General features: G+C 54.4%; 1 protein-coding gene across 2 annotated transcripts in view; it reads left to right on the top strand.

The window, feature by feature from the left end:
* The window catches only part of MBOAT2 (membrane bound glycerophospholipid O-acyltransferase 2), a 66611-nt gene that overhangs the window by 5794 nt on the left and 33103 nt on the right, over nt 1–27714 (top strand). For both annotated transcript variants that reach the window (XM_087823323.1, XM_087823322.1), the window contains exons 2-3: nt 19788–19933; nt 23166–23243. In XM_087823323.1, coding sequence (XP_087679449.1) covers nt 19788–19933; nt 23166–23243 — 224 coding nt within the window. The remainder of the gene's footprint in view (nt 1–19787; nt 19934–23165; nt 23244–27714) is intronic.

Below are 27714 nucleotides of genomic sequence, written 5' to 3'. Positions count from 1 at the left end.
CACTTTATAGATGAAGAAATAAGTGCAGCCCTGGTATTGAGCCTTTTTAAGGACATGACTTTTAGAAGGAGGCGAATGGCAGCCAAAGAAGCCGATCGAGAATTAACTTTATTTTAAAACGGTCACTGGAGTGCTCTAGATTCGGGACGTCGGTATTTAGCTAATTTGTCTCTCACGTCTCCTTTTACACCCACACGGAGCACCCGTCTTCATCGGGAGACTCTGGAATCCCGGGGTGACCTGCTGGGGAGTCCCGCTCATAGGAGGACGCGGGGCTGGGGAGCTTGAACCCGACGCCACTCGCTCGTTCACACGGGGGAGTTTTCTCCTGCGTAAAGTGTGTGTTGCGCTTAGTTTCCACGCCCCGCAGTCCTTTGTTTCATCAACTGAAGAAACAGCCGCAAATTCTTCTTGGACCGAGTTGCAGGGAGTATAAATAAAAACCTACGGGAGGAAGCGGACTGACACCTTCGGAAGGAAGACGTCTTCAGCGGCGGGAGCGGAAACCGCCCCTGTGCCTAGCCCGGGCCCGGCTCAGCGAAATGCCACGTGCCCTGGGAATGGCCGCGGTCCTGGGGCTCCCCGTGCCCGGGTCTGCGTCCCTCTGTCGACGGGAAGCAGTCGCGCGGGGCTGTCGCGGAAACGCCGCGTCGGGGTTTGGAACCGGGCTCTGCCAGCCTTGCGCGCTCTGGCAGATCCTTGCGTTTACCTTGAAGCCCCGTTTCTGATTCTGGAAAGACCGTAAATAGTACCTGCCTGTGAGTTATCGCGCAGACGCCGGCAGCCTGCCGCGCCCTGGCCGCGCGGCTCCGTGGCTTGGAGCGTCCCCCGCGCACCGAAAGCTGTGGGCTCAGTGCCCAGTCAGGGCGCCTGCCTAGGTCATGGGCTCGGTGCCCAGCCAGGAGCACGCAGAGGGCAACCAACCGATGTTTCTCTCTCTCCCCCCTCCGCTCTCTCTAAATCGATAAAAACACATCCCCAGGTGAGGATTTAAAAACCCCAAGAAACAACAAGTGTGTGAAGGGCCTGACTCCTGTATCTGTTCGGTACACAGCTCCTTCCTCTGTATAAATGAAGTCTTAGGGCTGTATTTTGTGTTTTTCTTTCGGGAAGTTCATACGTATTCCATTTTCAGCCTTTACGGCTTCTTTTTAGGAGGGGAAGCTGAAGCTCAGGTTCGGCCATCGGCCCAGCGCCGGAGGCGATTAAACAGGATTAAAGTCCAGTCTTGAATTTGGAGTCAAAAGTGGTTTTTCTGTGTCCGTGCAGCTTCAGGAGACCTTTGTCCCCCTGCTTTAAAAACACCCCTCATGTCGTTACTGCCTCACTGGGTACAATAACCCGTCTCGTCTGTTGTGGTCTGTGGGGCCGCCTTCCCGGGAAATGATCACAGCGGCGCTCTCGCGGCTCCTCCTGCCCGCGGCCGGGTTAACAGGTGGGTCTCCCCAGCGAGAGAACTTGGCGAGATTTCTGTCGGGTGGAGTGAGCCACAAACGGCCCTGGAACAGCCATCCGATGACGGTTTTATGAATGACCCGGGGAAGCCTGAGCCGCTGTGGCAACTGTGCAGGCGAGGAAACGGGAGGCAGAACTGAAGTGCCAGGAGGTGGGCCCGGAGCCGGGAGCCAGGAGCCGGAGCCGGGAGCCGGGGGCCGGGGGCCGGGGGCCGGGGGCCAGGAGGGGCGGCCGCCTTCCTTCGCCTCCGGCCTGCCCACCCTCCCGCCCCCGCCAGCGCCGCTTGCGGGTCACCTGGCCTGAAGGCCGCGGATGTGGCTGCTGTCTGATTGGGACAAGGAGCGTTTGGATTTGGCGTTTGTGTCCTGCTTCCTGTTACACGCATCAGTCAGGGTTCTGGCAGGAGGCAGGTTGAACCAGGTAACCAAGGAGACCCTGAGAACCACTTAGTACTAACATGGGGCGGGTTAGGGAGGAATGCGACAGTCTCCCGTGCCAGCTGCACTGGGCCCGCAGGGGCGAGGGAGCCCCGGGGGAGAGTCCCGGGGAGCAGAACCCCAGGGGAGCTGGGGGGCTGCCTGCCGGGAGGAGCCGAGGCCTCCAGGGAGGGGCCAGCCAGCCTGGGTGGACTCGAGAGAGGGAGGCGGGGAAGGGGGGGATGAACACCCCCTCCCACCCTCCGCCTCCTGCCCGCGCCTCCTTCGGCGGGCGGGCGGGCGCTGTGGGGCAGAGTAAAGCGGACAGTGGCTCCCGAGGGCACTGAAGCCCCACCCGGAACATCGTGAGCGCTGATGTGTGCGTTGCCGTGTCGCTCATTTCTCCACCTGGCGAACACAAAGGGAGCCTTTTGTGCAGGTCCCCTCTCTCTCCCTTCTCAGTCATGGGTTTTGAAAGGACGGTGGATTCCTGCCTTTCCATTTCCCTAATTCCTGTTCACTCTCGCAGCCGTTGGCCTCGGGGCTCTGCCCCCAGCACCAAGGGCGGGTCCGGGGCCCCCTCTGAGGAGGGCAGTGCCCTCCAGCTGCAGTGTTTCTAAAAGGCCTGGCCCCGAGACCACCTGTGTGAAGCAGCACCTGGGACTGTTGTTAAAAAGAGATGCTCTCCACCCAGACTTACTGGGTGAGGGCCGGGAACCTGCATTTATGACCAGGCTCCCTCTTACCCACCCCTTCCCCCAACCTTACGAGGCAGAGAGCTACCTGGTCACGGTTTTAAAGACTCTCTGTTTTTAAGGAGTTGCACAATTCTGATATATTTTTAAATGTGTGCCTTTAAGCAATTAACATGTAACCTCCAAAACACAATGCAGTGTACTTGTGATGATATACTCGCAGGGTTTGGGGAAGATAAAATCCCGGTGCACTCTAGGTGGTATGGCCCTGAGACAGGACAGCTTTCAGGGGAGTGATGTCCATGTCTCCTTCCAGCCCCATCCCTGTGTCTCCAGGGACTGTATGTGTAGCCTCACGTGTAGAAAATGTCACGTGTCTAAATGTGAGGCCTGCCCTGTGAGAGCCGCGTCCCACCTGACTCTGCGCTTGCCTTTGAGGCCCAGCGGCCTGAAGGAGAGGCTTCGAGCCTCCGGAGTGTGGCTGCCAGTTCCTCTCGTGCTATTCAGACCCCCCAGCCCCCCTTCCCCGCCTCTCACACTCACGCTCCCTCCGACGGGGGCGGCTGCCCCGAGCCCTGCGCACAGAGGTGCCGCATCTGGCGTTTGAACCCGGGCCCGCTGGCGTGCTCGGTTACCTGCAGTTCCCCTCCGTACATTTCCCTGTATTTTACTCCATGCCTTTGATGAAGCCGTTTCCTCCGCCTGAGATCCCCTCCACCCTTTTCTGGCCCAGCAACCCTGTATTTTTCAGTATTTAGCGAAAGCCTGAACCTCCCTCACCAAGCTGGTTATGACCGACCTGCGCCGTCCTTTCCAGCCGCCCGGCCCTCCCTGTTTGAGTGTAAGATGCACACACTGTGGGTGAGCTCGTCCTTCCAGCTCCGGCCGGGGCGTCGCTGGTGGAGCCTTCAGGGAGCTGCCTGTTCTTGACGCCCCTGCAGTGTTTCTGTATCGGGGCTCCCCTGCCCGACTCCCCTGCCCGGACCCACCAGCTTCTCCCTGCCTGCAGAGCCGAGGCCCAGGACCGCCCACATCTGCCCGTCTCGGGAAGGAGTCATGGGCTCATGTTTTGGGGTCTTTCCAGTGGCCCCTTGTCAAATGTGAGTACTTCCAACTCTAGGAAGCAGCGATAGGTGGCCCCCTCTGGGTCCCCTGTGCCCCGGCTGCCCTGCTGGTTAGGGCCTCCTGCCCCCTCCCACCCTGTCCCACCTCCACCTGCCCTGACAGGCCTCCTTCCTTTGCAGGGCTCGCTGCCGGGCCACGAACTCCTCTAAGAACAGGGGCCTCCCCTTCCCCGTGTCATATCTCATGCTTGGGCCGTCCTCGGCGTAGAGCGTGTTTGGGGTGCACGGGGCCAGCGTGGTGAGGGGCGCAGACGGCCTCAAATTCGGTTTGCACGTATCAGCTGTGTGGCCTCCGCATTGACCCCTCCTCTGTAAGCCTCGGTTTCCTGCTCTGCGAAACGGGCGGCAGTGGGCCTGCCCCGTGGGGCTGTGGGTGGCGTTGGGAGGGAGCGCGTCCTGGGTGTCGCTGGGGTTCACGGTCCTGCATTAGGCTTGAGCCCGTCGCCCGCGTTCTCCAGTCTGCCGGTGCGTTTTCAACGATCCCCTTTGCAAGTACCTGAGTGTCGTGTGGCAGGCAGTGTGCTGGGCTCACGGGTGCTGAGGCAACGTGGCTGTGGTTTTAATGCCGTGAGTGTCCAACCTTTTCGAACAACGGTTGCCAGGAGGAGTCGCCAGGTGGTGGGGAGTGACGGGAGCCAGCTCCGGAGTGGGACTTATGCTCGGGTGGGGGCCTTCAGGGGTCTTTTTCCTGGGAACACGTCACTTTCCCACTGCCTTTCCTTGGCGCCCACCCCCGCGGGCTGGGAGACAGTGACCTCTCTGTGGCTAAGGTCGTCCTTGTTTGCGCAGCGGGGCCGCAGGGCGCTCTGCCTGCCCGGGTCGCCTCCGGCCGGCCCCTGCTGTGCCCCTGGCCAGCGGCGCGGCCCCCAGGGGTCAGGCCCTGAGCTGCGAGGCCCGCCGAGGACGGCGCCGCAGGCCTCGCTCGGTCAGGGAAGCCGTGTAACCTCTCCGGCTGCCTTCTTTCTTCAGGGGGGCTGCTCCCATGGCGGTGTGCAGAGCGCCGGCGATTTGGGGGGGCTGTGGCTGATTATTCGAGAAGACGTGAAGTACCTGAGGGACCAGCCTTCTCAGCCGCACGAGGATTGCGGCGGGTGGTAAGGGGCGATCGGAAGGAAGCTTTATCGGCTCCGTTGTCAGACACTTGGAGGAAGGAGGCTCTGCCCAGGACTGTCTTTATCCAAAGAGCAGGCTGCCATGCCCGCCCTCCCCCTCAGTGGGTCCCTCCGGAAGGGCTCCTCGGGGACAGCCCCGTGTCCTCGCTGGTCCTTCAGCCAGCCCATCCGGGGCCGCCTGGCTATCGGCCGGCAGGTGTCATCAGCGGGTCCTCCTCGGGGGGCCAGTGTCCTGTGGAGTGAAGAAGCCAGGGACACCCCCCTCGCACCCCAGCTGCCAGCCAGACGGACCTCACTCCACGCAGGCCCAGGCCTCCGGCCCGCATGCTTCGCTCCTGTGTGGGCATCGGACAAACATGGGACATCCTTGCCGTTTGATTCACAATCCCGTAGAAAAGCTTTTCCTTTTACAGGTTTTCTGTGTGAAACTCGGTGTTTGTGGGAGGTCAGGGTTGTAGATAATACGTAACGTTAGATGTCTTTAAGTTACTCAGTGCACATATGTGAAACAAAGTAGCTTTGTGCTTATACAAACAAGCAAAAATTATGAGCTCTTTCATTTTCTTTTGGAAATTAAGTTACAGAAAAAACTCCAACATGTGAAAGACGGTCCAGTGATCTTACCCAGTTAAAACGGGATGGAGAGAGCCCTGGCCAGTGTGGCTCAGTTGGTTGGGCACCATGCGGTGCACCACAGGGTTGCTGGTTCGATTCCTGGTCAGGGCACATGCCCGGGTTGCCAGTAGGGGGCGTGCGGGAGGCAGCCGATCGTTGTTTAGCTCTCACGTCCGATGCTTCTCTCCCTTCCTCTCTCTCTAAAAATCAATTTAAAACAAAACGGAACAGAGAGAGGCTCTGCCTTCTGCAAAACCACTAGTTTCAGACGCACTGGTCTCCTGGGTGCCCAGTAAATAGTGACTGAATTGAGTACATCTAAGTGAACAGTAGTAGGTTTCAAAGACAAATCTAAAGACCTGCAGCGAAGTCCAAGAAATCAGTTGTGTAGGACAGTTGCCTGAGACTAGCATGACATTTTACGAGTAAACCCTGGGGGTTTTGTTTATTGTGAGGTGTTAGCTGAGCAGGTCATGGGGCAGGTGGAGTAGTTAATCCAACATAATTCCACATGAAAACCTCCGGGGCGCTCCAGGCAAGAGCATGAATGTAAATGAGCCTCTTTCTGAGGCTTGGGCAGTGTGGCCATCTGGGGGGCCCCCACTCATTCCTGCAGACGGTCACCAATGCTGATTTTTCAAGGGAAGCTGGAATTCTGGATTTTTGTGTGACAGTAATTTAAAACTTTTGGTTGAAAGTTTTCTTTTCTTCAGCCTGAATATACCTAGGCCAGACTTAGCCTATTGGCCATCAGGGGGTAGGTGGCAGTTTCTGTTAGAGCTGGTGGTGGTCAGTCTCGTCTGAAGTGGGCTGTCCTGTCCTGAGACTTATTCTACAGCCCCCGCAGGGCAGTGGGGGCGAAGGGAGGCCCGGAGACCGTGTCATGCAGTGGTTGAAGATGTAATTCTTGTGTTTCATCACTTAGTGATTTCATCCTTACATTGGCCAACAGAACTTTAAATTTGATCTGACTAGTTTTTTCGTTCAGTGAGGGTCAGCTCCTGGAAAAATCTTTTTTTTTTTTTTTTAGATATCTTTATTGATTTCAGAGAGGGGAAGGGAGAGGGGGAGAGATAGAACATCAATGATGAGAGAGTCATTGACCGGCTGCCTCCTGCACACTCCTTACTGGGGATCAAGCCCACAACCCGGGCATGTGCCCCGACTGGGAATCGAACCTCGATCTCCTGGATCCTAGGTCGATGCTCAACTGCTGAGCCACGCCCGGCCGGGCTCTTGGAACAATCTTGACGGTGGGAAGGTCGGAATTTCACACGGCTCTCCTTCCATTCTTTCCGCAGGTCCACTGTTACAAATGTCAATTGATCTGAGTTGTGAAGGCTCTTTTATGGGGTGTGGCATTAAAAAAATAAGTCTAGCCCAGCCGGTGTGGCTCAGTGGTCGAGCATTGACCTAGGATCCAGGACCTCGGTTTGATTCCCGGTTGGGGCACATGCCCGGGTTTCCAGCTCGACCCCCAGCAGGGGGCAGGAGGCGGCTCATCAATGACTCATTATTGATGTTTCTCTCTCCCTCTCCCTCCCCCTTCCTCTTTCTGAAATCAATAAAGATATATTTAAAAAATAAAAATATAATAAATAAAATAAAACTAAGTCTGGCTAGTGGGGGGAAAAAGTCATGTTCGGAAAGGCCTCGGTGACATTATATAAGCCCTGATCAACTTTTCAGTTTTTTTAAGAGTGTATATTGAATTTTGGCTGGAATCTTTTATCCCGTGATAGCTGTTCAGGCTGTTCAGGCTTTGGAGTTTTCGCTTAATCTGAAGTGTGTGTCACTGTGAGGGTCAGCATGCCTTTCTCATGCCAGGACCGCACAGCTGCTCATCTTAGCTCCATCCCAAGAATAGAAGTGACGTAGAGCTTGGGTGTCCGAGCCGAGCCGAGGGGATGCGGGGCAGGGAGGAGGCTCCCTCGGCCTGTGCTCAGTATCTCTGGTGACAGTTAAGGTTAAGGGGCCCTGGATCTTAAGATTATAATCCTGGTCCCTGTACATGTCCTGTAACGTGCCCTTTTGTTCTTGGAAGATATTTTTAAAGACACAATTTACCAAGGACAGTGTTGGTAAATTTGGCTTCACAGCATTGAGCTTCAGCCTTCCACTGGATCTGAGTGCAAATTCTGATAAACTAATAACAATTGAAGAGACTTCTGGGCATCACTGATCTGTATCCGTGTTGGAAGCTTTGATGTGGATCGGAGGGATTCATTCTAGAGTCCGTTTCTTTTTTAAGGTATAGGAAATACAGATTCATGGAGAACGAGGCTGTCCTGAGAAGGCTTTTGGCGTAAGCCCTAGAGCTTTACCACGTGGGACTGGACAGTAATTTATGAAATAGCTTTGTTAGGAATATGACATTCGCTAGGAAACACTTGGAGAAGTTTTTTCAAACGCTGCCTGGAATATTAACCGGGAAAGGGTGTCGGGGAGGAGAGTCGAGCGGAACAAGGCTGGTCCTGGTCGGTTTCCTTTTTGTGCCGTTTTCACTGAAGCAGGGACCTGTGGATATGAAACGACTTCTCCCCGCTTTGTCCCTACCCCAGATCCGGCGGATGTCAGGTGTTGCAGTTTGGCTCCTGTCAGATGGAGGGGAAGGGACCGGGGCCCGGCGCCCGGGCCGGGTGGGGACCGCGGGTTAGCGCCCGGCTCGGCCCTCTCGCTGCGGAACGGTCGCCGTGGCAGCAGGACCGGGTGCCGCACAGGGGCCCCGGGGTCCTGCGCTCGCTGTGACTTACTCGGGGGGGAAGGGGGGACGGACAGCCGGGGCCAAAGGCCGCCCCTCTCTGCAGCTGGGGACCAAGGAGACAGGCAGGGGTGGTGTTGGGGACGGACCCTTGACAGACCGGCGTCGTTCTGAGAATCACCGTAGAGTTGGGACGTTTAGTCTGTAGTGAATGTTGCTGCTTTGGGAACATTTTTATTTTATATTTTTAAATGTGTATGTTGTAGTTTATAATCTCACATGCCTTCTTTTAGGTGTGTTTGTCTTTCTACCAAGGATCTCAGATCTTTGTGGTTTTTTTTAAAAATATGTTTTTATTGATTTTTTTTTTTAGGGGGAGAGGAAGGGAGAGGGAGAGAGAGAGAAACGTGGATGAGAGAGAATCATTGATCGGCTGCCTCCTGCACGCCCCCTACTGGGGATCGAGCCCACAACCCGGGCACACGCCTGGACCGGGAATTGAACGGGTGACCTCTGGGTGCATGGGTGGACGCTCAGCCACTGAGCCACACCGGCCAGGCCTTTGGGAACATTTTTAACAAAGGAAGTTGATGTCACTTTAGATGTTAGTAGTGAAGGTGCAGAGGGATAGGTAGATGTTGTCTGTTGAGCCAGGGGTGCAGGGCAAGGCTTTATTGGATCCTGGACAGATGCAGAGGGGGTAAGACAGGGTTCTGGCCCTGCAGCTTCTAGTCTATGGGGGCAAGGAAAACTGACAGTTACACAGCCTGTAAATGAGGGTCTGAAGAGAGATATGTGGAATTAGCTTGGATAAGGCCATGTAACAGAGTCCCGAAAACGTCAGTGGCCTAAAGATAAGAGAAATTAATTTTTCTCACATTACAGTTCTGATGTAAATGGTCCAGATCGATGGGTAGTTCTGTTCCACTGGTCGTAGGAAGGCCTGTGTTCCTTCCAACGCCTTGTTCTGCTCGGAGGCAGAGCACCAGGGCGGGGCCTTATCACCAGCCAGGTTGAGGCCGTTGGGCTCCGGGGCAGCGTCTGTGGGGCACCATGTTCTGGGCTGAGTTTCCCTCTGTTCCCAGAGGAAGAGCCCCTCCTCCAGGCCTTTGACCGTAAGCTTGAGGTTGGAGGAGCACCCCTGCCGCACTTGCTGAAACACGGATTGCTGGGCCCTGGGACCAGAGTTCCTGAGTCAGTGGGTTGGGTCGGGGCCCGTTCACGGGGCGTGTTGCGGCTCCCGATCGGTCTGGTGGTCGTACTTGGAGAATGTGGAGACTCCGGTCTCCAGCAGGCAGGGAGGGGAAGGACCCCTGTGGTCACAGCTGTTGGCCAGAAGTGGCACATACATATCACTTCAACCCACATTCCTTTTGCTGGAGCTTTGTCACATGGCCTCGGTCACGGCGAGGAGGTGGGTGGGGGTGGCTAGTATTCGCCTCCTATCTGGGGCCGCGCCCGGCTCCAGTCCTGTTCCGTGGGAGGGCAGGGCCGGCCACCACGGTCTGGAATCATCTAGGGAGAAACAGCTGTCACTTGGGGTTGGACTGGTCAGGGCGAAGTAGCGGTTGAGCCAAAATCTTGCAGGATAAATGTATCTGGTGACTCAGAGCCAAAGTGCAGCTTCTAGGTGAAGGAACTATTTGTGAAGGAGAGCGGGGCAGGCTCCCTTCCCAGGAAATGCTGAGTGAGGCCAGGCCCTGGGCGAGGCCCGTGTGGCACAGGCCAGAGGGTAGAGGGCAGGTCTGATGACGGAGCTGCCGAAACAGCGAACGTGCTTCGTGCATGAAGATTCTAGTGGGGAGATCATGGCCTCAGGACTCAGCTCGGGTTCAGGCTGTGGTTCTGCCCCTTAGCCTCGCTCACAGGCCGCGTGGGCCTCCTGAGCCTGGCTTCGTCTGTGCACAGGGCACCGATGGGTGTCGGTGGTCGTTGCCATTGCACCTGTGCTTCGAGGTGCTCTGGGAACTCCGGTGGGCGCTCGTGTGGCTTCTACTCGAACGCCCCTGGGATGGGGAGCTGGCTCCTTTCTCAGGGCAGCCGTCTCCGTTCCTAGATAGCTGTGGCTGTGAGTTTGTCATCTGAGGCTCACAGAGTTTCTGGAATAATCCAGAAGCGGTCTGAATATCCCCACTTCTCTGTGGCCCCCTCTGAGATCATTGGAGACAAGTCCTTCTTTCATCACGTGGCCGGCTTTTGAACAAAGGCCCTGTAGGGAATTAGGGATCTGCGCCCCTCAGTCTTCTGATGTGGGATTCGTGGGCATTTGGTGGATGCTTCTCACTCTCCTGGGATGGTGACTGCACCTGGAAACTCGTGTCCGAGTCCCACCCTCTCAGAGTATCACAGGGTTGGCGTGATTAATTGCTTTTTTGCCAGCATCATTTACTCATATGCACTAAAAATAAAGAGGTGCTGATTCAGTAGTGAGCGTGTTCCCATAAACAGTGCAGTTGCGGCAGTGATAGAAGCCACCAGGCGTGCCCCCGATGCCATTTCTTTAGGCTCCGTGGACTCGTGGCCCTCGGCCGGCCGGCTGCGTGTCAGTGTGAGAAAGAGTGTGACGGAGAACCCACGGAAGATGCCGGCCGGTGTTACCTAAGGCGTGGAGATGGGGCCCAGCAAACCCCGTCTTCGGCCGGGTGTCTATGGCTGGGTGTTAAAATCAACACTGAGCTAAAGCTGCGTATTATCCAGGCAGGTCTCAAACATTCTTCGTCTCCAGCTCCTGCAAATGATCGACAGGCCTCTAATGGTTCTACAAACCTTCGTTTCCCTTCATAGATTCAAAACAATAGAAATTTTCTTCTTAAAACCTTGTGAAGACTGTTTGCTCGGGTTGGTAGTGAGAACGAAACGGGCCCTGGGTGCCCCCGTCCTCTGTGGTGCTTTGCTTCCTCTTTATTTCTTACATACTTTTGCTGTGAATGTCTGGTCCGCTGTGGACGTTGCCGTGTGTGAGCTTAGGCGGCTGCTGCTTCTGAAACTGAGGTGGCAGAGCTAATAAAGGCGGTAGAATCCCCCAGGTAGAGCTTTTTCATTAAAAAGGTCATTTTTCGTGACTTAACTGGAACCCAATAAAAATCGAACACAGTTCTGAAAGGTTATTTTGTTTTAAGTTAGTGCACTAAAAACCATTTTATAAAAGTAATAGAATTGTAAGATAATCTAATCTCCTTTTGACCGTAAAAAAATTTGTAAGCATTTGGCTCAGAGGATATAATGTTCTTCCTGACGTTGTCATGAGCGAACCTTTCCCAGTCCTCATATCAGCTCATCTGTTTTTCTGTTTATAGTTTTATGCTCATGAGTGTTAGTGTCATTCTGCTCTTGTAATAAGTCACGTACATGTATTTTAACTGATAAATATATAAGGTGATTTCACTCTGAGTTAAATGCTTATCTCTGTATATTTGAATGTTAATAGTTACGTAGGAACAATAACTATGGATAAAGCACTGTTGATTTGTTGGTGCTGTTTGGCTGATCAGAAATGGCGGGTTGGGTGTCTCCAGTGATCATCCGTCCCCGCAAATGCAAGGATGTCCTCCGGAAACCGCCAGGAAGCAGGCGCCAGGCTTTTTTGCTTTTCACCAGCCAGGACCGAAACCCAAGCAAAACCGTGACTTACACGGAAGGACCCGGCGAGTGAAACCCAACTCCAGTTCGTCCGCAGCCCGAGACGTGGGTGAAATGAGGGATCTCATAATTTTTCTGCTCTTTCTTTTTACCCTCAAAATGCAAGTTTATAGAATAAAGCTGGGAAGAGCAGTGAAGAGACGGAGAACATCCCCCTAAATAAAAAATCCCCGTATCCGCTCAGGTCGGTACCTGGGAGGCTCCCGCGGGCGGAGGCCAACCCGCAGGAGGACGCTGGGGCGGGGTCTGCACGTCGGGAGGTGCCGAGAGCGGTGATCGGACACGCGGACACCTTCAGGGTTAGCCGCGGGTCAGGCCACGGGCCCGGGCGGTCCCCGTAGCCACCCGCCCCAGCTCCGAGCCCTCCTTTCAGGCCCCAGCCAACGGCCACCGTCTTTGTAGTGGTTCACGGTGACTGCTCGGCGCTGACCCTCGGGAGCGAGTTGAACTGTCCCCCGATTTACAGGACCAGGGGTTCCTTTCCTTTCGGGACAGGTCGGTGTGTTTCACGTTTCCGATTTCATTTGTATTTTCACCAGGCGTTGTGTACCCTGATAGGGAACGGGATTTGGTTTGTTGTATGAAGTTGGGCTCACACTGAATATAAAATTCTTGTAACGTTTTGTTCTTACTTTCGGTGGTCATTTCCCGCTCTGTGAAATTGCTTCCCAGGGCCTGTTTAATGACTGGTCGTTGGGGCGCGTGGTTGTTTATCCCTCAGCTGTGTGTAATATTTGGCTGTCACGATTTCGCAGTGAATTTCCTCATCGGTACACCCGGCGCATGCACCTGTTTATTTCCTTAGGCGAGGAGGCGCCTTGAGTCGGAAACAACATAGAAAAATCTCTGGTTTTTGAACAACGATGAGACCTCTCCCTTTCTCTCTTAAATTATCACTTGTTTAATTTCTCCTTCGATGGTTTTAGTTACGTGTCCGCTCCCTTTCCCTCGTCCTGCCCCTGCCCCTTAGGAGTCGCCTTGTCTCGATCTGGGCACCTGACGGCACAGGGGGGTTACCTGTGCCCCCCGCCGCGCCCCCCACGCCCGGCGCTGCCTGGATGCCGAGGCGGGGCTCCGGCGCCCGGCTTTGGAAGTGCTGGTTCCCTAGGTTGTCGGCCCGCGAGGCTGGGCGCTCGGTGCGGGACCCGGGTGCGCCTCGTCCGCCCCGTGGCCCGCGGCCCCGGCCCCGCAGGCGTTGGTCATTTCGTTGCACGGCCTGAAAGTTTATGATGATGGTACTTCTGAATTTTAGGAAAATGATACTAAATTAATTTTTAAGCTTTTAAGCCACTTGCAAGTCTAACCAGCAGGTGTTTTTTGTTTGTTTGTTTTTAAACAAATGGGTTACGTAGAAGCACTTGCAGAAACGGGATTTCCCTGTGTGGGGAGCTTGTCCTTGGTGTCGGCGGACAGGCTCTCGTTCCAGCGCGCCGAGTGTCGAGAGGCAGGCTCAGCGCGGCGAGGACCGTGCGTCTCGCTCGTGGGCCCGGCGGCTCCGCAGGGACCCGGAGGCCGGGCGCCCGCCGCCTGCGCCGGTTGGAGGCCTCGCTGTGCTTCGGGCTGGAAGCCTCCACCCACTGTCCCTGCTGCGAAGCATCTCCTCCCACCGTGTAGCCGCTTTTCCACTTTCTTACAGCGTCTTTGAGGAAGTTCTTGATGATTTATTCATGTTTTAAAATAATTAAACATTTAAAAACTACGTGCAATGGGTAGTTCCCAGCCCACCAATTCCATCTCTACCGCCCCTTCTTAGAAATGTGGGCTGAGAAGCACGTTTTGGGGATAACCTTACGTTGCTTACCGACGTGACTGTCTTAGGTTTCATTACTAATACATTACTTGAGGCACAACTCGGAATGGAGCTCCTTTCCTGCAATCCGTGGTTGCTGCCTTTGATGGCGACTTTACCAGCTGCCTGGGGCTCTTTAGCAGTCACCTGGGAGTTGGTGTAAATATTTGATAGGACGCGGGGTGGGCAGATGGCCCTCCAGCTGCGGCTTCCTCCCGGCCCCGGCGCGGAAACTCTGGGCCGGAGTTTTGGTGATGGAGCCGGCGGATCCCGGCCTCGGGGCGTCCTGCCCCGCAGGGCACCCCCGGGAGAGGATCTCCGCCCCTCTCCTGGGGCTCATTTACCACGTGTCCCCGGGTAGTGTGGAAGGCAAGCACTTGTGACTGATATCAAAAATGCCTTTCGCTCATGCTTAATGCTAAAATACCATCAGGCGGCAGGAAGAAGAGATTGCACACAAATTTAGAAAAATATGGCGATCTGAAACATAAAACGTGAGTTTGCAAGCATTTAACGACACGCACACACACATATATTTTTTAATCTTCCCCTGAGGATGTCTTTCCATTGCTTTTAGAGAGAGTGGAAGGGAGGGAGGGAGGCAGAGAGACACGTCGATTGGTTGCCGCCCGCAGGTGCCCCAACCCCCTGACTGGGTCTGGGGATCGAGCCTGCACCCGAGGGACCTGCCCTTGACCGGAATTGAACCCTCGGCCCTCTGGTGCGAGGGCCAGCGCTCTAACCCCTGAGCCATACCGGCCTGGGCTTAACATCGTGTATTTAAGTGTCAGTTACATGCCAGGAATAGGTGCTAAGGAATATAATAAAACAGATCAAAATCTCTGAAATGTACCTTCTAGTAATTCTTTGAATGATTTACTGTAGGATAATTTACAGCGAGGGACATCAAGAGGCATAAAAATTGTGATTTCTTTTTTTGGTAGCAGTGTCTGAAACCTTTACAATCCTTTAAAAAGTGAGAAGTCAAATGCTTGCATCGGCTCATCTGGATAAGGTGTCCTTTAAGTACTTAACGGTTAATGTTCCACAGGCAAGGTGTCTCAGGTCCCAGCGAATCATTAAAAATGAATTCTTTTTACATTGGCATGATCTTTATTGAAAAGCGTGCTATTTTTGGTGGGAGGCAGTACAGTTTCAAAATCAAGTGAACGTGTCTGGAAGTGGATATTGTACTGAACTGAAATCTGATGGCAATGAGGCAGCTCAGGAGAAATGAGTTTCTTGAATAATTTGAAGCCTTGTAAGATTAACAGGAGGGTTGAAATTGACTTTTTTTTTTTTTTAGGGCAGGTATCTTTTCCCCAGTGTCACATAGGCCCCTGGACATGTACGCTCTCGAGTTAAATTCAGAAAGGAACACTCCGCTTACTTGGGCTAATGCTTCCGATAGTCCCAGTAGAAATGAATGACGGAATGAAAATGAAATTTTGTTAGCAAATTTAATAAATAAGGAAACACATCTATGAGATTATTGTAGAGGGTGCTTCTCCCTGCCCTGCATCCCGCGGTAACCGCTGGTCTGCTTTTTGTCATGAGAGATTAGTTTGCATTTTCTAGTAATTTACATAAATAGGATTGTACAGTAGGCCTATTTTCTGAATTCTTTCTCACAGTGTAATTATTTTGAGAGTCATCTGTGTTGTGGGTGTCACGGTAGTTCCTTTCTTTGTCCTGCTCGGTGACGTCCTGTTGTGTGGGTGCACTAGGATTGTTCATCCAGTCAAAGTGAATTTAGACTCCTTGCGCTTCCTTCAGAAAGTCGTCTGGGTTATTATTTGTAACCACCTCAGAGACAGACACTGGGCTACACACACGCATGCACACACACGCATGCACACGCATGCACACGCATGCACACACAGGCATGTGAGCCCCCTGGAGCTCCGAACCCTCGTGATGAAACGGGGCCATGGTTCCTTGTTCCTGTGTTTATCCCCCCTCTCCTGTTTAGGGACGAGCTCTTGTTAGTCGTGGGTCAGAGTAAGTTTGGCGGGTGCTGAGACAGGAGGCGGAGCGGCCCTTGCCTGTGCTCTGGGTGATGCTCTGGGGCGTTATTACTCGCCCCGGGCTGCACGTGTCTCGTTTGCTTCGGTTGCCCGCGTTACCGGAGCGCCACAGTCCAGCAGGTGGGTGTGCGGCTAACCCAGCGCCTTTCAATCCCTCGGGTCCACCAGAGCGGCTTTCTTCTGAGCTCGCGGGCCTTCTGTAGCCCGCTCGGGCTGACGTTGAATGAGCTGCGCCCTGATGGCCTGGCCCGCGGGCATCCTGCAGTCTCGCTGGGTCGCCCGCCTCCTGCCTCTGGTGCGGCGCGTCCGGGAAGCTGGCCGCTTTCGGGGTGTGTGTGGTCTGAGGATCCACGTCGGGAGCCGCCCGGGGCTACGCCCGGGAGTCTGGCTGCTCCAGTGACGCCGAACTTCGCTCGGAGGAGGGGTCCCGGGAAGCCGGCTCTCCCCGGGCGGTTCTCGGCGCCGTGGTCCCGCGAGGAGCGGAGAGAAGGCGGATCCGAGGCCGGGCGAGCAGCGGTTTCCTCACGTGGAGCAGGATGGGCAGCCGGGGCAGTTCCGGAGGCAGGACGTGGTCCCCGGAGGCAGGCCGGGCAGCCCCTCCCCCGGTTCTCGGCCCCGGGCCTCGGCCTGCACCCTGCTCACTAGCCGCCGGCGTCGTCGCTGGTCACCTGTGCCTGCCGCGGCCTGTAAGTTGTGTGAGTGCGGGAAGCGCCACGTCTGCGCTGTGCTTTGTACGAAACGGCAAGCGCGTCCTGAGTGCAGGACAGAACGTACTTTTATCGGCATATAATCACTTTTTATTTCCGGTTATGCAATTTTCTAATTGTGGCAATTAATACTAAGAGCGTTAAGCCCCTGGGGAAGGTGGAGGATACATTTGAGCCGCTGTGTTAACGTAAGTCCACTCTCCTGGACTTGAAGCAAATGCTCCAGGCACGATCTGCCCCCCCTGCTCCCCCCTTTTCTTTCAGGGAATTAGAAGCACAAATGCAGGTGGGCCCTGCACCCTGGGGTGGGGAGGAATTCAGACATGAACACGCTTTGTTCCCAGCCTTTGAGAGGCTCGCGGCCTAAAGGGAAAGTCAGACTAATGGGCCAGGTGACAGGTGCCCTACGGAGCAGCTTTGAAGGGGGTCGGAAGCCCAGAGTGTGAGTGAAGGTCCCAGAGTTTCTCGCTGAGGAGCGGGTGGAGGTGACCCCATTTCCTGAAGAGCGGGGACCCGGAGGAAAGAGGCAGATTTGGTAGAAGGCGGGATGGAGGCGGGTGCGGTGAAGACTCGGTTAAGTGTCCGTCTGAGCTTTGTGCATTTTTTTTTACTGGGTAATCTGTAGATTTTTATGGTGCTTATGAAAACCAGATTCCCCGATTTTTGGTTTGAATTCATTGCCACGATTTCTGGGGAGGTCCTAGTCCTTCAGTTAAAGGAGTTTAACTCACTTTGTGCCTGCAGAGCTGTTTTTCTAGGGCGGCGGGCTGATGGTGTTTGAAACGTTTATGCCCTTGGAGACCTGGCTGCCGTGGCCTGACGCTGAGTGGGGTGGAACCAGCAACGCAGACGCAGGGCAGGGACACGAGACAATCGGGTCTTAAGTCCCGGTGCTCAAGTTTTTGTTTGGAAATCTGAAAACATATATCACTTTTTAAAACTTCGCGTATCTGGGGGTAGATAATAAATGCCCATAGTGCGAAATACACAGGAAGGTGGTTTACTATGAAAGTGTCTCCCCTGGACCCCATCCTGCCCCCCGAGGGGCAGCCACTCCCAGGTTCCCCGGGTCCTTCCAGGGGTGTCCCCAGGGGAAACCCAGGGGCGGCAGCTCCCAGGATCGTCACCTCCGGCCTAGATCAGCTAAGATTTTCCATCCTGGCTTCTGCGCCCTCCGTCTGTCCTGCCTGCCTCCTACACCCCCCAACCCAAATGATCTTTGGAGACGCACTTTGCGTAGGTATGTTTTCTCGGAAATATTTTGAAAAAAGAACGTGCGAAGTCTTTTCATCTAAACTTCTTTCCGCCGAGCAGAAAGCCGGGGCAGAGGGCGGGCCCGTAGCCCGCACTCCACCTCGCGCCCTTTCCGTTGGATTCGCCAGCCGCGTGTGGGTGTCGCGGTGCACAGGACGGTGGTATTTTGCAGGTGGCATCTCGGTAAAACGTCTCGCCGGTAGCCATCAGATTTCACCTTCAGACGTTCCCTGGACACACAGACAGCCATGGACAGCCCGGAGTCAGCCAGGCTTGGCCCGGTCTGGGGGACCCGCTGTACGTGACCTTGAGTCGGTCGAGTCAAACGGGGAAACTGCGGGTTGCTTTAAGGATTAAACGAGGCGTGAGCGTGCTCGCCGTGGCTGGGGCAGCCTTCTCGCTCCCTCCGCCTCCCCAGCGTTCTTTGCCTCCCCAGCCTGCCCCGCCCGCGCAGGAATGACGGAGCCGGTTTCGGTTGGGGAAGGTCTCACCTTTAAGCCCCTTCAGGACAGTTCTCTGAGCAGCAGTGTATTCCAGCACCTTCTGTGCGAAGCAGCTGAGGCCGGGACCCCGCGCCTGGGTGTCCCGTGTGCTCTTTTAGCGACAGGAAGTGAGCTGCTCCCCCCGCCCCCCGAGTTTCCGCCCGGCTCGCTGCCCAGGTCCTTCCTATCCTTTGGGGCCCTGGGAGTCCAAGGCCCAGATACACAGGTGTCCGCACGTCGGCGGGCCTGCTTCTGCCACAGGCGTCACGCGTTGCTTTATATGAGATAAACGGGGAGGCAGAGAGGGCGACCTCAGACGGTGGTGGAGGTCAGCTGTGACCAGGACCCCTGCGTCACCCGCGTTGCGACACTCCCCCTTCATGCCTCTCCTCCGTGAGGTTCTCGAGCGCTTTCCGTGGGCCCCTCAGGGGACACATAGTTCCTTGCGTCCGTACGTGGTCGCTCGTCTCATTCGATTCTGACGTCGCCCAGCCGGCCCTGGGACGTAAGCATTCTTTCCTTTCCTAGGCTTTGCCCGTGAGGTGCTCTGTACGTTTTTGCTGAATTAGAGATCGTTGGAAAGGTTTTAAACCGCAAGAAGCTTTGAAGATGCGAGTAGTCATGGACGTCAGGAATATTTATTTTTCAGATGGACTTTTTGCTTGATTAGAAAAACCACCGTTGGGTCCCTGTCGGGTGGAAAAGGCGCTGAGAACCTGTTGGGAGACACTTTGCCGGTACTGAGTCTGTTTCCAAGAACAGTCGTCTCTTGGTGACAGTCAGCAGAGTTCAGCCGGTCGTCTCCCGAACGCAGGGAGACACACACGGTGGCCTGTCTTTGGGCAGAGATGTCTCCGTGGATCCGTGGCGGCTTCTTTTTTTTGGGTTGCATTCTTTGTGCAAGTTCCTAATGTCAAATGGATTTTTTCTTTTATTTGTAGATTTTTAGACATATTTTCCTTAAGAGAGAAACGGAGATCACCCTCGAGTCGTTAAGTACCATAAACGGGTGTTGTTCCTTAGCCTTTTACTTTATTATTTTTCTAGGGTGAAGGAAATGTTCAGGGGGGGGAAAGGGCCCCGCCGCCAGCGTGCGTTTCATTCATTTCTGCAAGTGAGAGCCACGTAGCTCCTCGCGAGTCGGGAGGGACGGGTCGTGACGGTGGTGGGCCCGCCGCTCTCCGAAGGCTCCTTCCCTGTTACCATTCGTCCCCTCCTGAGCCCGTCCTTGAGCCCCCAGAGCCAAGACGTTGGGTCCCACTGCTTCACAGTGCTGGTGGCAGCCTCCTTGACTCCTTGCCAGGGGTGGGTGCAAACTCCAAGCCAAGAGGATGCGTTCCCCAGACACTCGGGGACCTTGCCCAGATCTGGACCCCGGGGATTTGGGGAGAAACTCGGAGCTCGTGTTTTCTCTGGGTCACAGGGTCGCCTGAGTCATTCAACAGGTCCCTCTTCCCCTCACGGCACAGGGCGCCCGTGCCTTCCATTCCTGCGTCTGACCCTGTGTCCTCCAGATTCTCCCAGGGGCCCCTCCCGGCCTTCGCCACGCGGGGCCCCTGCCCACGCCCAGGGGAGCACAGACTGTGCGTGGGCCCCTCGCTCTCAACGGGAGGCTCTCGTACCCTGGGGGGCCCGAGTTTTGTTTTTGTTCCCTTTGTAAACTGGAGGATCTTAATTTTATGTAGTTTTTTGTCCTGAGAATTGAAAGATGACATCAGATGAAAAATCCCAGCCCGTGTTGCTAATGCGGCGTCTTAACTTCTCTTTACAGGTCAACTTCGTCGCGGGCCAGCTCCTAGCCTTGCTGGCAGCCCTTTGGTTTCGGACTTACCTTCATTCGAGTAAAACCAGCTCGTTCATAAGACATGTCGTTGCTACTCTTTTGGGCCTTTACCTTGCACTTTTTTGCTTTGGGTGGTAAGTATTTTGATCCTATTTAAATGGAGACTTGGACGTCTTTGCGAATGGAGTGTGTAGAAAGATACATTCTGTAGGGCTCTGTGCTTGTATTTACTTATTAAGTTTTATAGTTTTTTTCTTAAAGATTTGTATTGATTTTTAGAGAGAGAGGGAGGGAGAGGGAGAGAGAGAAACGTCGATGTGAGAGTGAAACATCGATCAGCTGCCTCCTGCACCCCCCTACAGGGGATCGAACCCGAAACCCGGCATGTGCCCCGACCGGGAATGGAACCGGCAACCTCTTGGTGCACGGATGACGCCCAACCAACTGAGCCACACTGGCCATGGCTAAGGTTTTACAATTTTTATTTTTAATAGAAAAAAAAAAAGAGTGGAGAATGGGCCCTGTCTCTTCAGTTTGGGCTCAGAGGAAAATTTACTATTTATAATTTATGAAAAGGGACAGAGGAAGAACAGAGACATTTTATTCCGTCATGAGTAGTTCTTTTCACCTCTTTTGCAAACCTTTTATGCCAAGACAAATAAACCATTTAAAATAGCTTTTTTTATTTCTGTGCAAGTGGCTTGCTTCTCAGAGCCTGGTAAAGCCCATTGATAGAGCTCTGTTGCCATTTTTTAGACTCTTCCGTCAGTGGAAAGAGGTTTTTGTTTGGTTTTGGTGGGAGGAATTATTTGTGGTGGAAAGCTCTTATTTATGACCCTTCAGTCGCTCTGCGTGTTCCCTCAGGGCTGCCCGGAGGGTTGGCGTCGGGAAATGCCACCTGCGTGTTTGTTCAGGTGACTGGCTGGGAGGCAGAGACGGCAGGAGAGAGGCCGTCTCGGGAGCAGAGCAGAGCCCCTCAGGAGGGGTCTCGGTGTTCCCCGCGCCTCCCTCTCCCCCGCGGGGGCTGCGGCTCCCCTGCGCGGGGCCCACGCTCCTGCGGCGGCCGCCCCGCTCTCTCGTGCCGCAGGCCGCAGGCTTCCCCGAGGGCGTAAACGTGCCCGCCTGCCCCGTGGTGCAGGGCTTTCTGTGGCCGGCAGGGTAACGCTTCAGTTCCTTTAGGATGTTGTTTCTGATTCTTGTGAGGGTTGGAATAGATGTAATTTCTTAATCTTTTTTTTGTCTCTGGCAATTGCAAATGTTTCCTAGAAACTCGTGAAAAATCAGACTCTCCCCCAGTGACCAGTCCACTGCTGGGTGTGGTCCTGAGCTCTTGGGTCAGATTAAGCGTGGCCTTTTCCGCCTCCTTGGCAGCATCACATTTATATCATCAGTTTTCTTAGGTTTCTCAGGTGATCCTGTTGAAACTTGTAAATCGTGCCCCGGCTGTGTGTGTGCGTGTGTGTGAACTTTTTATGATGGAACTTTCTAAATACAAAGTAACCGAGAGGAATGTAACGGACGGTCATATTCCCGGCACCCGGCCTCAGCGCTCACTGAAATGCCACCGTTGTTATTCTGCTCTTTCCTGGACTTATCTTTCTGGAGTATTCCAAAGCATGTCCCAGGATACACGTTTCACGCATAAGCACGTCAGTGTTCAGGGTGTACCTGGGGAGGCTTGTAGTCAGGGACTCCGTTCCCGCAGCGGTCTTGTGAACAGGGTGGAAGATTGAACCGTGCCATGGGGAGCCTGGCCACGGGAGCCTGGCCACGGGAGCCTGGCCACGGGAGCCCCGCCACGGGAACCCTGCCACGGGAACCCTGCCCTGGGCAACTACCACGATATAAGGAACCGTGGCCTGTTTGAGAGATGAGACTCAGCTTCTACAGTTGTCACAGATTCCTTGTGTCCCAAGGAAATATACCCATAGAAAAGAAAAAATATGCCCCGAAGGGTTCTCAGAACGCTCTTGGTGTAAGACAAGTGTCCCGAATGGGTTCCACTCCAGTCCTCTCAGCATTTTCACATGAAGACTGTTAGTTGTGAGTGCTGGCAAGAAGTCGGAGGTGGCTAATTCATTTGAAAGTGTGTGTTTCAATCACATTTTTTAGCTTCCTTCTGTTTCAGTTTATGCTCATATTTGCTTTTCTGTGTGTGTGTGTGTGTGTGTGTGTGTGTGTGTGTGTGTGTGTTTCCTGCCATGGAACCTACTTCTTATTTATACGATTTCTATGGAAAAATCTGTTAAAAAATTTAGGTACCATTTCCACGTGGGAGGTGCCAGTTATTCCATAATGATTAGGTTTCAAAGTGGTTTTAATCATGGGTTAAGATCCTTATTAATACTTCAAATCGTGCATAACGATTTGAAAATGTTTTCATAAATTATTCATGCCCCCCAAAGGGGAGAGGAAATTGAAAGTATGTGTGCACCTGATGCATAATGTGGGACCACTGGGGTAGATTTTGAAACCTGAGATCCCAATCGTGTGTCGCCCGAGTTTTGTGAAACGGGTGGACAAAGCAGGGGTGGATTTGCTCCTTACAATGTTAGAAATCCACTGTGTCATCCAGCTGGCCTGCAGGTGGGTCATTGCAAACTGAGGACCCACTAGATTTCTGTAAGGAAGCTCATTTGACTTCAACCGTCATGTTTTCCAAATAAGTAGATTCGGGGGGTGTGCTCTTTAGTAAAATCTAATATTTAGTATTTTTGTTGTTTTGTGAGTAATACTGGCAAGGGAAAGTACAAAGCTGGACTTGTGGAAGTTTGGGGAAACCAAGAACCGCTGCCCTGTGAGGACTGTTCTGAAGTCCAGATTGATTTTCACCGTGCGCCCCGGGTTCGGGAAAGAGCTGTGGCCCTGGATCCCCAGACCCACGGTGCTCTCACGCGGCTTGGAGACGCGGGAGCCAGGCACCCAACGTGCGGCCCGGGGTTTGCTCTCACTTTCCCAGCTCTTCTGGGGCTGCGCTGTGGGCCTCCCCCTGCAGAAGGCTCGCTGGGTTCTAGGCTTTGGAGGTTTGAGTCTTTAATTTTTATGTTTTTTGTTAACCCTCACCGAGGATATTTTTTCCCATTGATTTTTAGAGAGCGAGGAAGGGAAGGAGGAGGGACAGAGAGAGAGAGAGAGACACATCGATTGGTTGTCTCCTGCTTGCACCCCGACCAGGGCCCGGGATCGAACCCGCAACCCTTCGGCGGGCGGCCTGATGCTGTAACCACTGAGCCACACCGGCCAGGGCAGGAGTCTGTATTTTTGTCTGAGACTGTTCTGCGCTCCACTCAGCACGTTCAAGCCTCGACTGTGTTGACCTGCTGTGAGCGGCGCCCGCCCCGTCTAACCTGCGCTCCCTTTCTGCAGGTACGCCTTCCACTTTCTCGTGCAGACCGGAGTCTCCTACTGCATCATGGTCGTGATAGGAGCGGAGAACATGCACAAGTAAGTGTTCGCCTTCTCTGCACACACGTGTTTCCCGCCGATGCGGCTGGTCCAGTAGAATGTTAGTATAAGTATCCTCAGTGGCGATGTTTGTTTCAAGACCTGTCATAAATGCAAAAATAAAGTCGCCGGTGTGCATCCCTCTCCCGGGCGCCTGCGGCAGGGCCCTCAGCCCCAGCGCTGTCCTCACTGCAGGCCGGCGATTCGGGTAACTCAGTGCGTGGCCGTCCCGTGCTCTGTAGGAGGCCCAGCCACAGCCGCCCCCCCCACGACGCGCCAGGAGCACCTCCCCCACAGGCTGTGGCAGCCATGAATGTTTCCAGATATTTCCAAGTGTCCTTCGGGGCACAAAACTGCCTCCGGTTACAAACACGCGCCTCACGTAGGGGACAGCGTGGGGAGGGGAGGTGACTGGGCTGGAGAGGGATTGAAGGTGCGTTCGGAGGGAGTCGTGGCGGATGGAGGTGCAGGTGGGGCGACGGGTCGGGGGTGGCTCCCGGCTCCCGGCTCGCCCAGTAGGTAGATGGGAGCCCCGTTTTCTGATGGAGGGACCTGGAGGTGGGAGGCGTTTAGGGACGCGCAGCTCAGTGCATGCGTTTTGGGCGCTAAGGCGGTGCTGAGGACGTGCGAACACTCGGTGAGTCTCGCTGAACAAACGCCTGTTGGCTTGAAAGTGTCCGTGGTGCAGCGTGGAGTCTGGGGGGAGGCGGGAATTTGGGAGAGAGGCACATATGTGAACGTACTGGGCTGAAGGCCCCGGGGCAGCCCACAGCAGCGGGTCCTAATACCCGCGTTGGCAGGCGCACTGTGTTCCCAATTCCCGGGCACACGCGTGACTCCAAGGAGCTTACACAGGGAGTGTGGGCCACAGCTCACTGACTGGCCTCCCGTTTCTGACCCGCTGGGCGCCCTCTGTTTGTCCTGCCGTCTCCTCTCAGTTCCTCCTGATGCCAGCGGCACTGGCTTGAGCAAGTTCTTGGTGTTTTAACTTCTATAAGAGTAAAATGTTTTGATGGAATTTCAGGTATAGCAGCTTTGAACCTTTATGACAGGCTCACAGTGTAACCGTATTTAATACCTGATAGAAAAATGGTATGTTTTTAATTTTTAAAAATATATATTGATTTCAGAGAGAGGAAAGGAGAGGGAGAGAGAGAAACATCAATGATGAGAGAGTCATTGACCGGCTGCCTCCTGCACGCCCCCGACTGGGGATCGAGCCCACAGCCCGGGCCTGTGCCCTGACCGGGAATCGAACCCCAATTGCCTGGATCCTAAGTCGACGCTCAACCACTGAGCCACGCCCGGCCGGGCAAATTGTATGTTTTTAATCTGGATCATGGAAGGAAAACGTGATTAGCCTGCTAAGGATAGAGGGTTTCTATGTTACTGCATAAACAAAAGAAATAGGCTTTTAAATCAGGACGTTAGTAACTTCGTATCTAGTTAAAGGAAACTGTTTCGTTTTCGAAGGGCCCTGGCAGCCTGTGACGTTCGCTTACGGTTCCGTAGACCTGCCCTGCCACTCGCCACGCGGGCCCCTGTGATTTAAAAGTAACTGAAGTGTCCGCCACACTGGCCACATTGCCGGTGCTCGGTCGTCAAGGGGGCTGTGGCCACTGTGCTGGGCATGGAGGCGAACATTCCTGTGGTCACAGGACAGTGCAGCCCTGGAGACGCGGTCGCAGGAAGTCCCGCCGTCACCCTTTGCAGCAAGTGCCCAGAGGGATGCGCTGCTCCCATAGGTGCTGCTGACGCTGGAACAGGGTTCAGTGTCGGGTGGGCGTACGGGGGTGGGAGACGGCCTGACGTATTAGTTGCTAGCGGAGGCTATAAACAGGAGGTGGGCACCTTACAAAGTGTGCATTTTAATCTCTCACTCCTTCAGCCTCGTGTGCCCATCAGTGTGTGAGATGAAACCCACTCGACTTACCCTGCCTTCTTTTCTGCTCACGATCCATATGTGCTTTTTTATTTTTTGCTTAGGCCTTTACATTAATTTAAAATGTTTTTAACGGCTCACACCTTAAGAATTTCTCTTCAATACACCGGCTGTTCGTACAGCATCACGCGTGTTGCTCCAAGGCCTGTGCGGCCCGGCTCTGGGCTCACCCTCAGCCTGACTCTGCGCGGCGTGTGCCGGCCGCTGCTCTGAGCCGCAGGGCTCGGTCTTGAAAACGCAGCCTCGGCCCGGCTGGCGTGGCTCAACGGTTGAGCGTCGACCTAGGATCCAGGTGATCGGGGTTCGATTCCCGGTCAGGGCACATGCCCGGGTTGTGGGCTCGATCAATGACTCTCTCATCATTGATGTTTCTGTCTCTCTCTCCCTCTCCTTTTCTCTCTCTGAAATCAATAAAGATATATTTAAAATAAAAAAAAATAAAATGCAGGCTCGGACTTCCCCGAGCACTGACCGATGGAGAAATCCAGGGCTCGCTCTGCTTATGTGCCCTACGAGATGGCCCTGGTGTGGCCGTCGCAGTCTCTGTAACACGTCCACATGCAAATTAAAATATGGTAATAAGAGCTTCGTTTTTGTAGCTTCATTTATTGAACACTCGTGTAGGCTGTATTATTCCTATCCATTTCTAGATAATTTACCTTTAAAATTTTATCTATTCTAGAATTCGATGCTTTTTGTAGTTTATATTTCCATATAAGCTTTGAAATTTTTGAGGAGAAAAAATGGGAAACCTTAGGTGATGGAGACAAAAAGAAAATGAGTGTTTAGGGATATAGTGTTCTGCATATTAGGACATTAATTCTCCTTAATTAGTGCGGGGAGTACAGTATATTACGAGTCACATCCCGAGACGTAGGGTGAGGAAGGGTGGGTGAGCCTCCTCTTGGTTTTGACGACATGCTGGGTTTCAGAGCTGCCTCCAGAGTTCATTCTGCGTGTGTGTGCGCGTGTGTGTGCACGTGTGTATGTGTGTGCATGTGCGTGTGTTCTAAGGTCACTCATGGGAAAATGGTTGGTGATTTATCTTTATTACCTGAGATGACTTCCCTGTTCCCCGAGACCCCGAGGTCGGGAGCAGCCGCTGAGGCCTGTTTCCGGGCCTGTCAGCTGGAGGGAAGGGGACTGTCTTGCCAGGACTCTCGCTGTAGCACAGCGGAGACGCCGGGAGCTTGCTTGCTTCAGTGTAAGTCCCAAAGTTTGCCCCAGCCCCAGGCCCCTGGTCCCGGGCCCTCCCTTCCCAGACACATGTCACCGGACACCTTTCCCTGGGCTGTGAGACACTGTCTCACTGTCCTGTTTCTTTGACCTGGACGCTGGGCTGTCAGCTTGCAGGACACGTGCCTCCAGGGCCACGAGGTCAGCGCTGGACTTGGAGCACGTTGCTCATGCAGAAGGTGCGGGTCGGGGGCCGAGTGCATTGTGTCCGAGCGGGAGGGAGCCACGGGCAAGGCACTCAGGCCGGTCTTCCTGGAGGACACGGACTCGGATTTGATACGAGGCTTCGGCCCGCCAGGAGAGAGTGCAGAGGACTTTCCTGGTGGGAGAGAGCAAGGCAGAGGCGTTTCGGCAGGAGGGACGGGATGGCGGGCGGGTGTGGAGGGAGAGGCGCTCCCCCGGGGTTACCGAGGGAGAGGGGAGAGGCGTGTTCCCAGCTACCCACCTGGAGTTAGGGGGGCATGTTCCTTGGGAGGCGCCCAGGCTGGCCAGCCTCTGTGGCGTTCTGATGGGCTAAATAGGCTTTTGTGGACGGGCGTGGGAACCTAAGCACCCTTCATGTTAGCTTTTTGTTTTTTCACTTTTCTATGGGAAACCTTGTTTCCTATGGGAAAAGTCTCAGACTTTGGGGACACAGCACAAGGAAGCTCGGTTATTTAACAATAAAGAACAGGAATGTGGGGCGGTTACAATGGGGAGGGTGGAAAACCTGCTGATCTCGAGAAGCTAAGCTGTCGGATTTTCTTTATGACTCGGCAAGTAACGTTCAACAAGACAGCTGATCCGAGGAAGACACAGAAAAGGTGAAATAATAGAGTAAAACCGCGGGGTATTGTAAGAGCTGCAGGAAAGTGGTCGGAACCCGCCATCCCGTGGCTCCGCTGTCCGCCAGCTGGAGCAGACATTGTGTTGTGTCCAGGAGCCCAGAGGTGATGGGCAGGCTGGTCCTCACCCCCGAAATGCATGGTCACTTGGGGACATTAGGACTGTCAGTTGTGGCAGGAAGGAAGCCGGACTCTTAGGCTTTTTTCTTCGATGTTCTCTGTGGACCGGAGCCTGCACTGGTTTGGAAGGAAGGTCGCCGCCCATGTGGTGGTGTTGGGCTAAAGTTGAATTTCGATGGGGAAACCACAAGTAGTTCTAAAGTCCGCACTTCAGGTTCTCCCGTTAGTTAATGTTGCGGTAGTTGCTGTGTACCAGGGACTGCGCCGGCACACAGTGCCGGGCCTCGCTCAGCCCTCGCGGGCGGGCGCGGCGGGCCTGCTTCCCGGAGAGGCGGGTGAGTGAGCGGTG

The sequence above is a fragment of the Miniopterus natalensis genome, chromosome 13, assembly GCF_054644295.1.
Source record: "Miniopterus natalensis isolate mMinNat1 chromosome 13, mMinNat1.hap1, whole genome shotgun sequence".
NCBI lineage: Eukaryota > Metazoa > Chordata > Mammalia > Chiroptera > Miniopteridae > Miniopterus > Miniopterus natalensis.
Note: the sequence above shows the minus strand (reverse complement) of the source record. Positions and strands in the feature narration are given on the sequence as shown.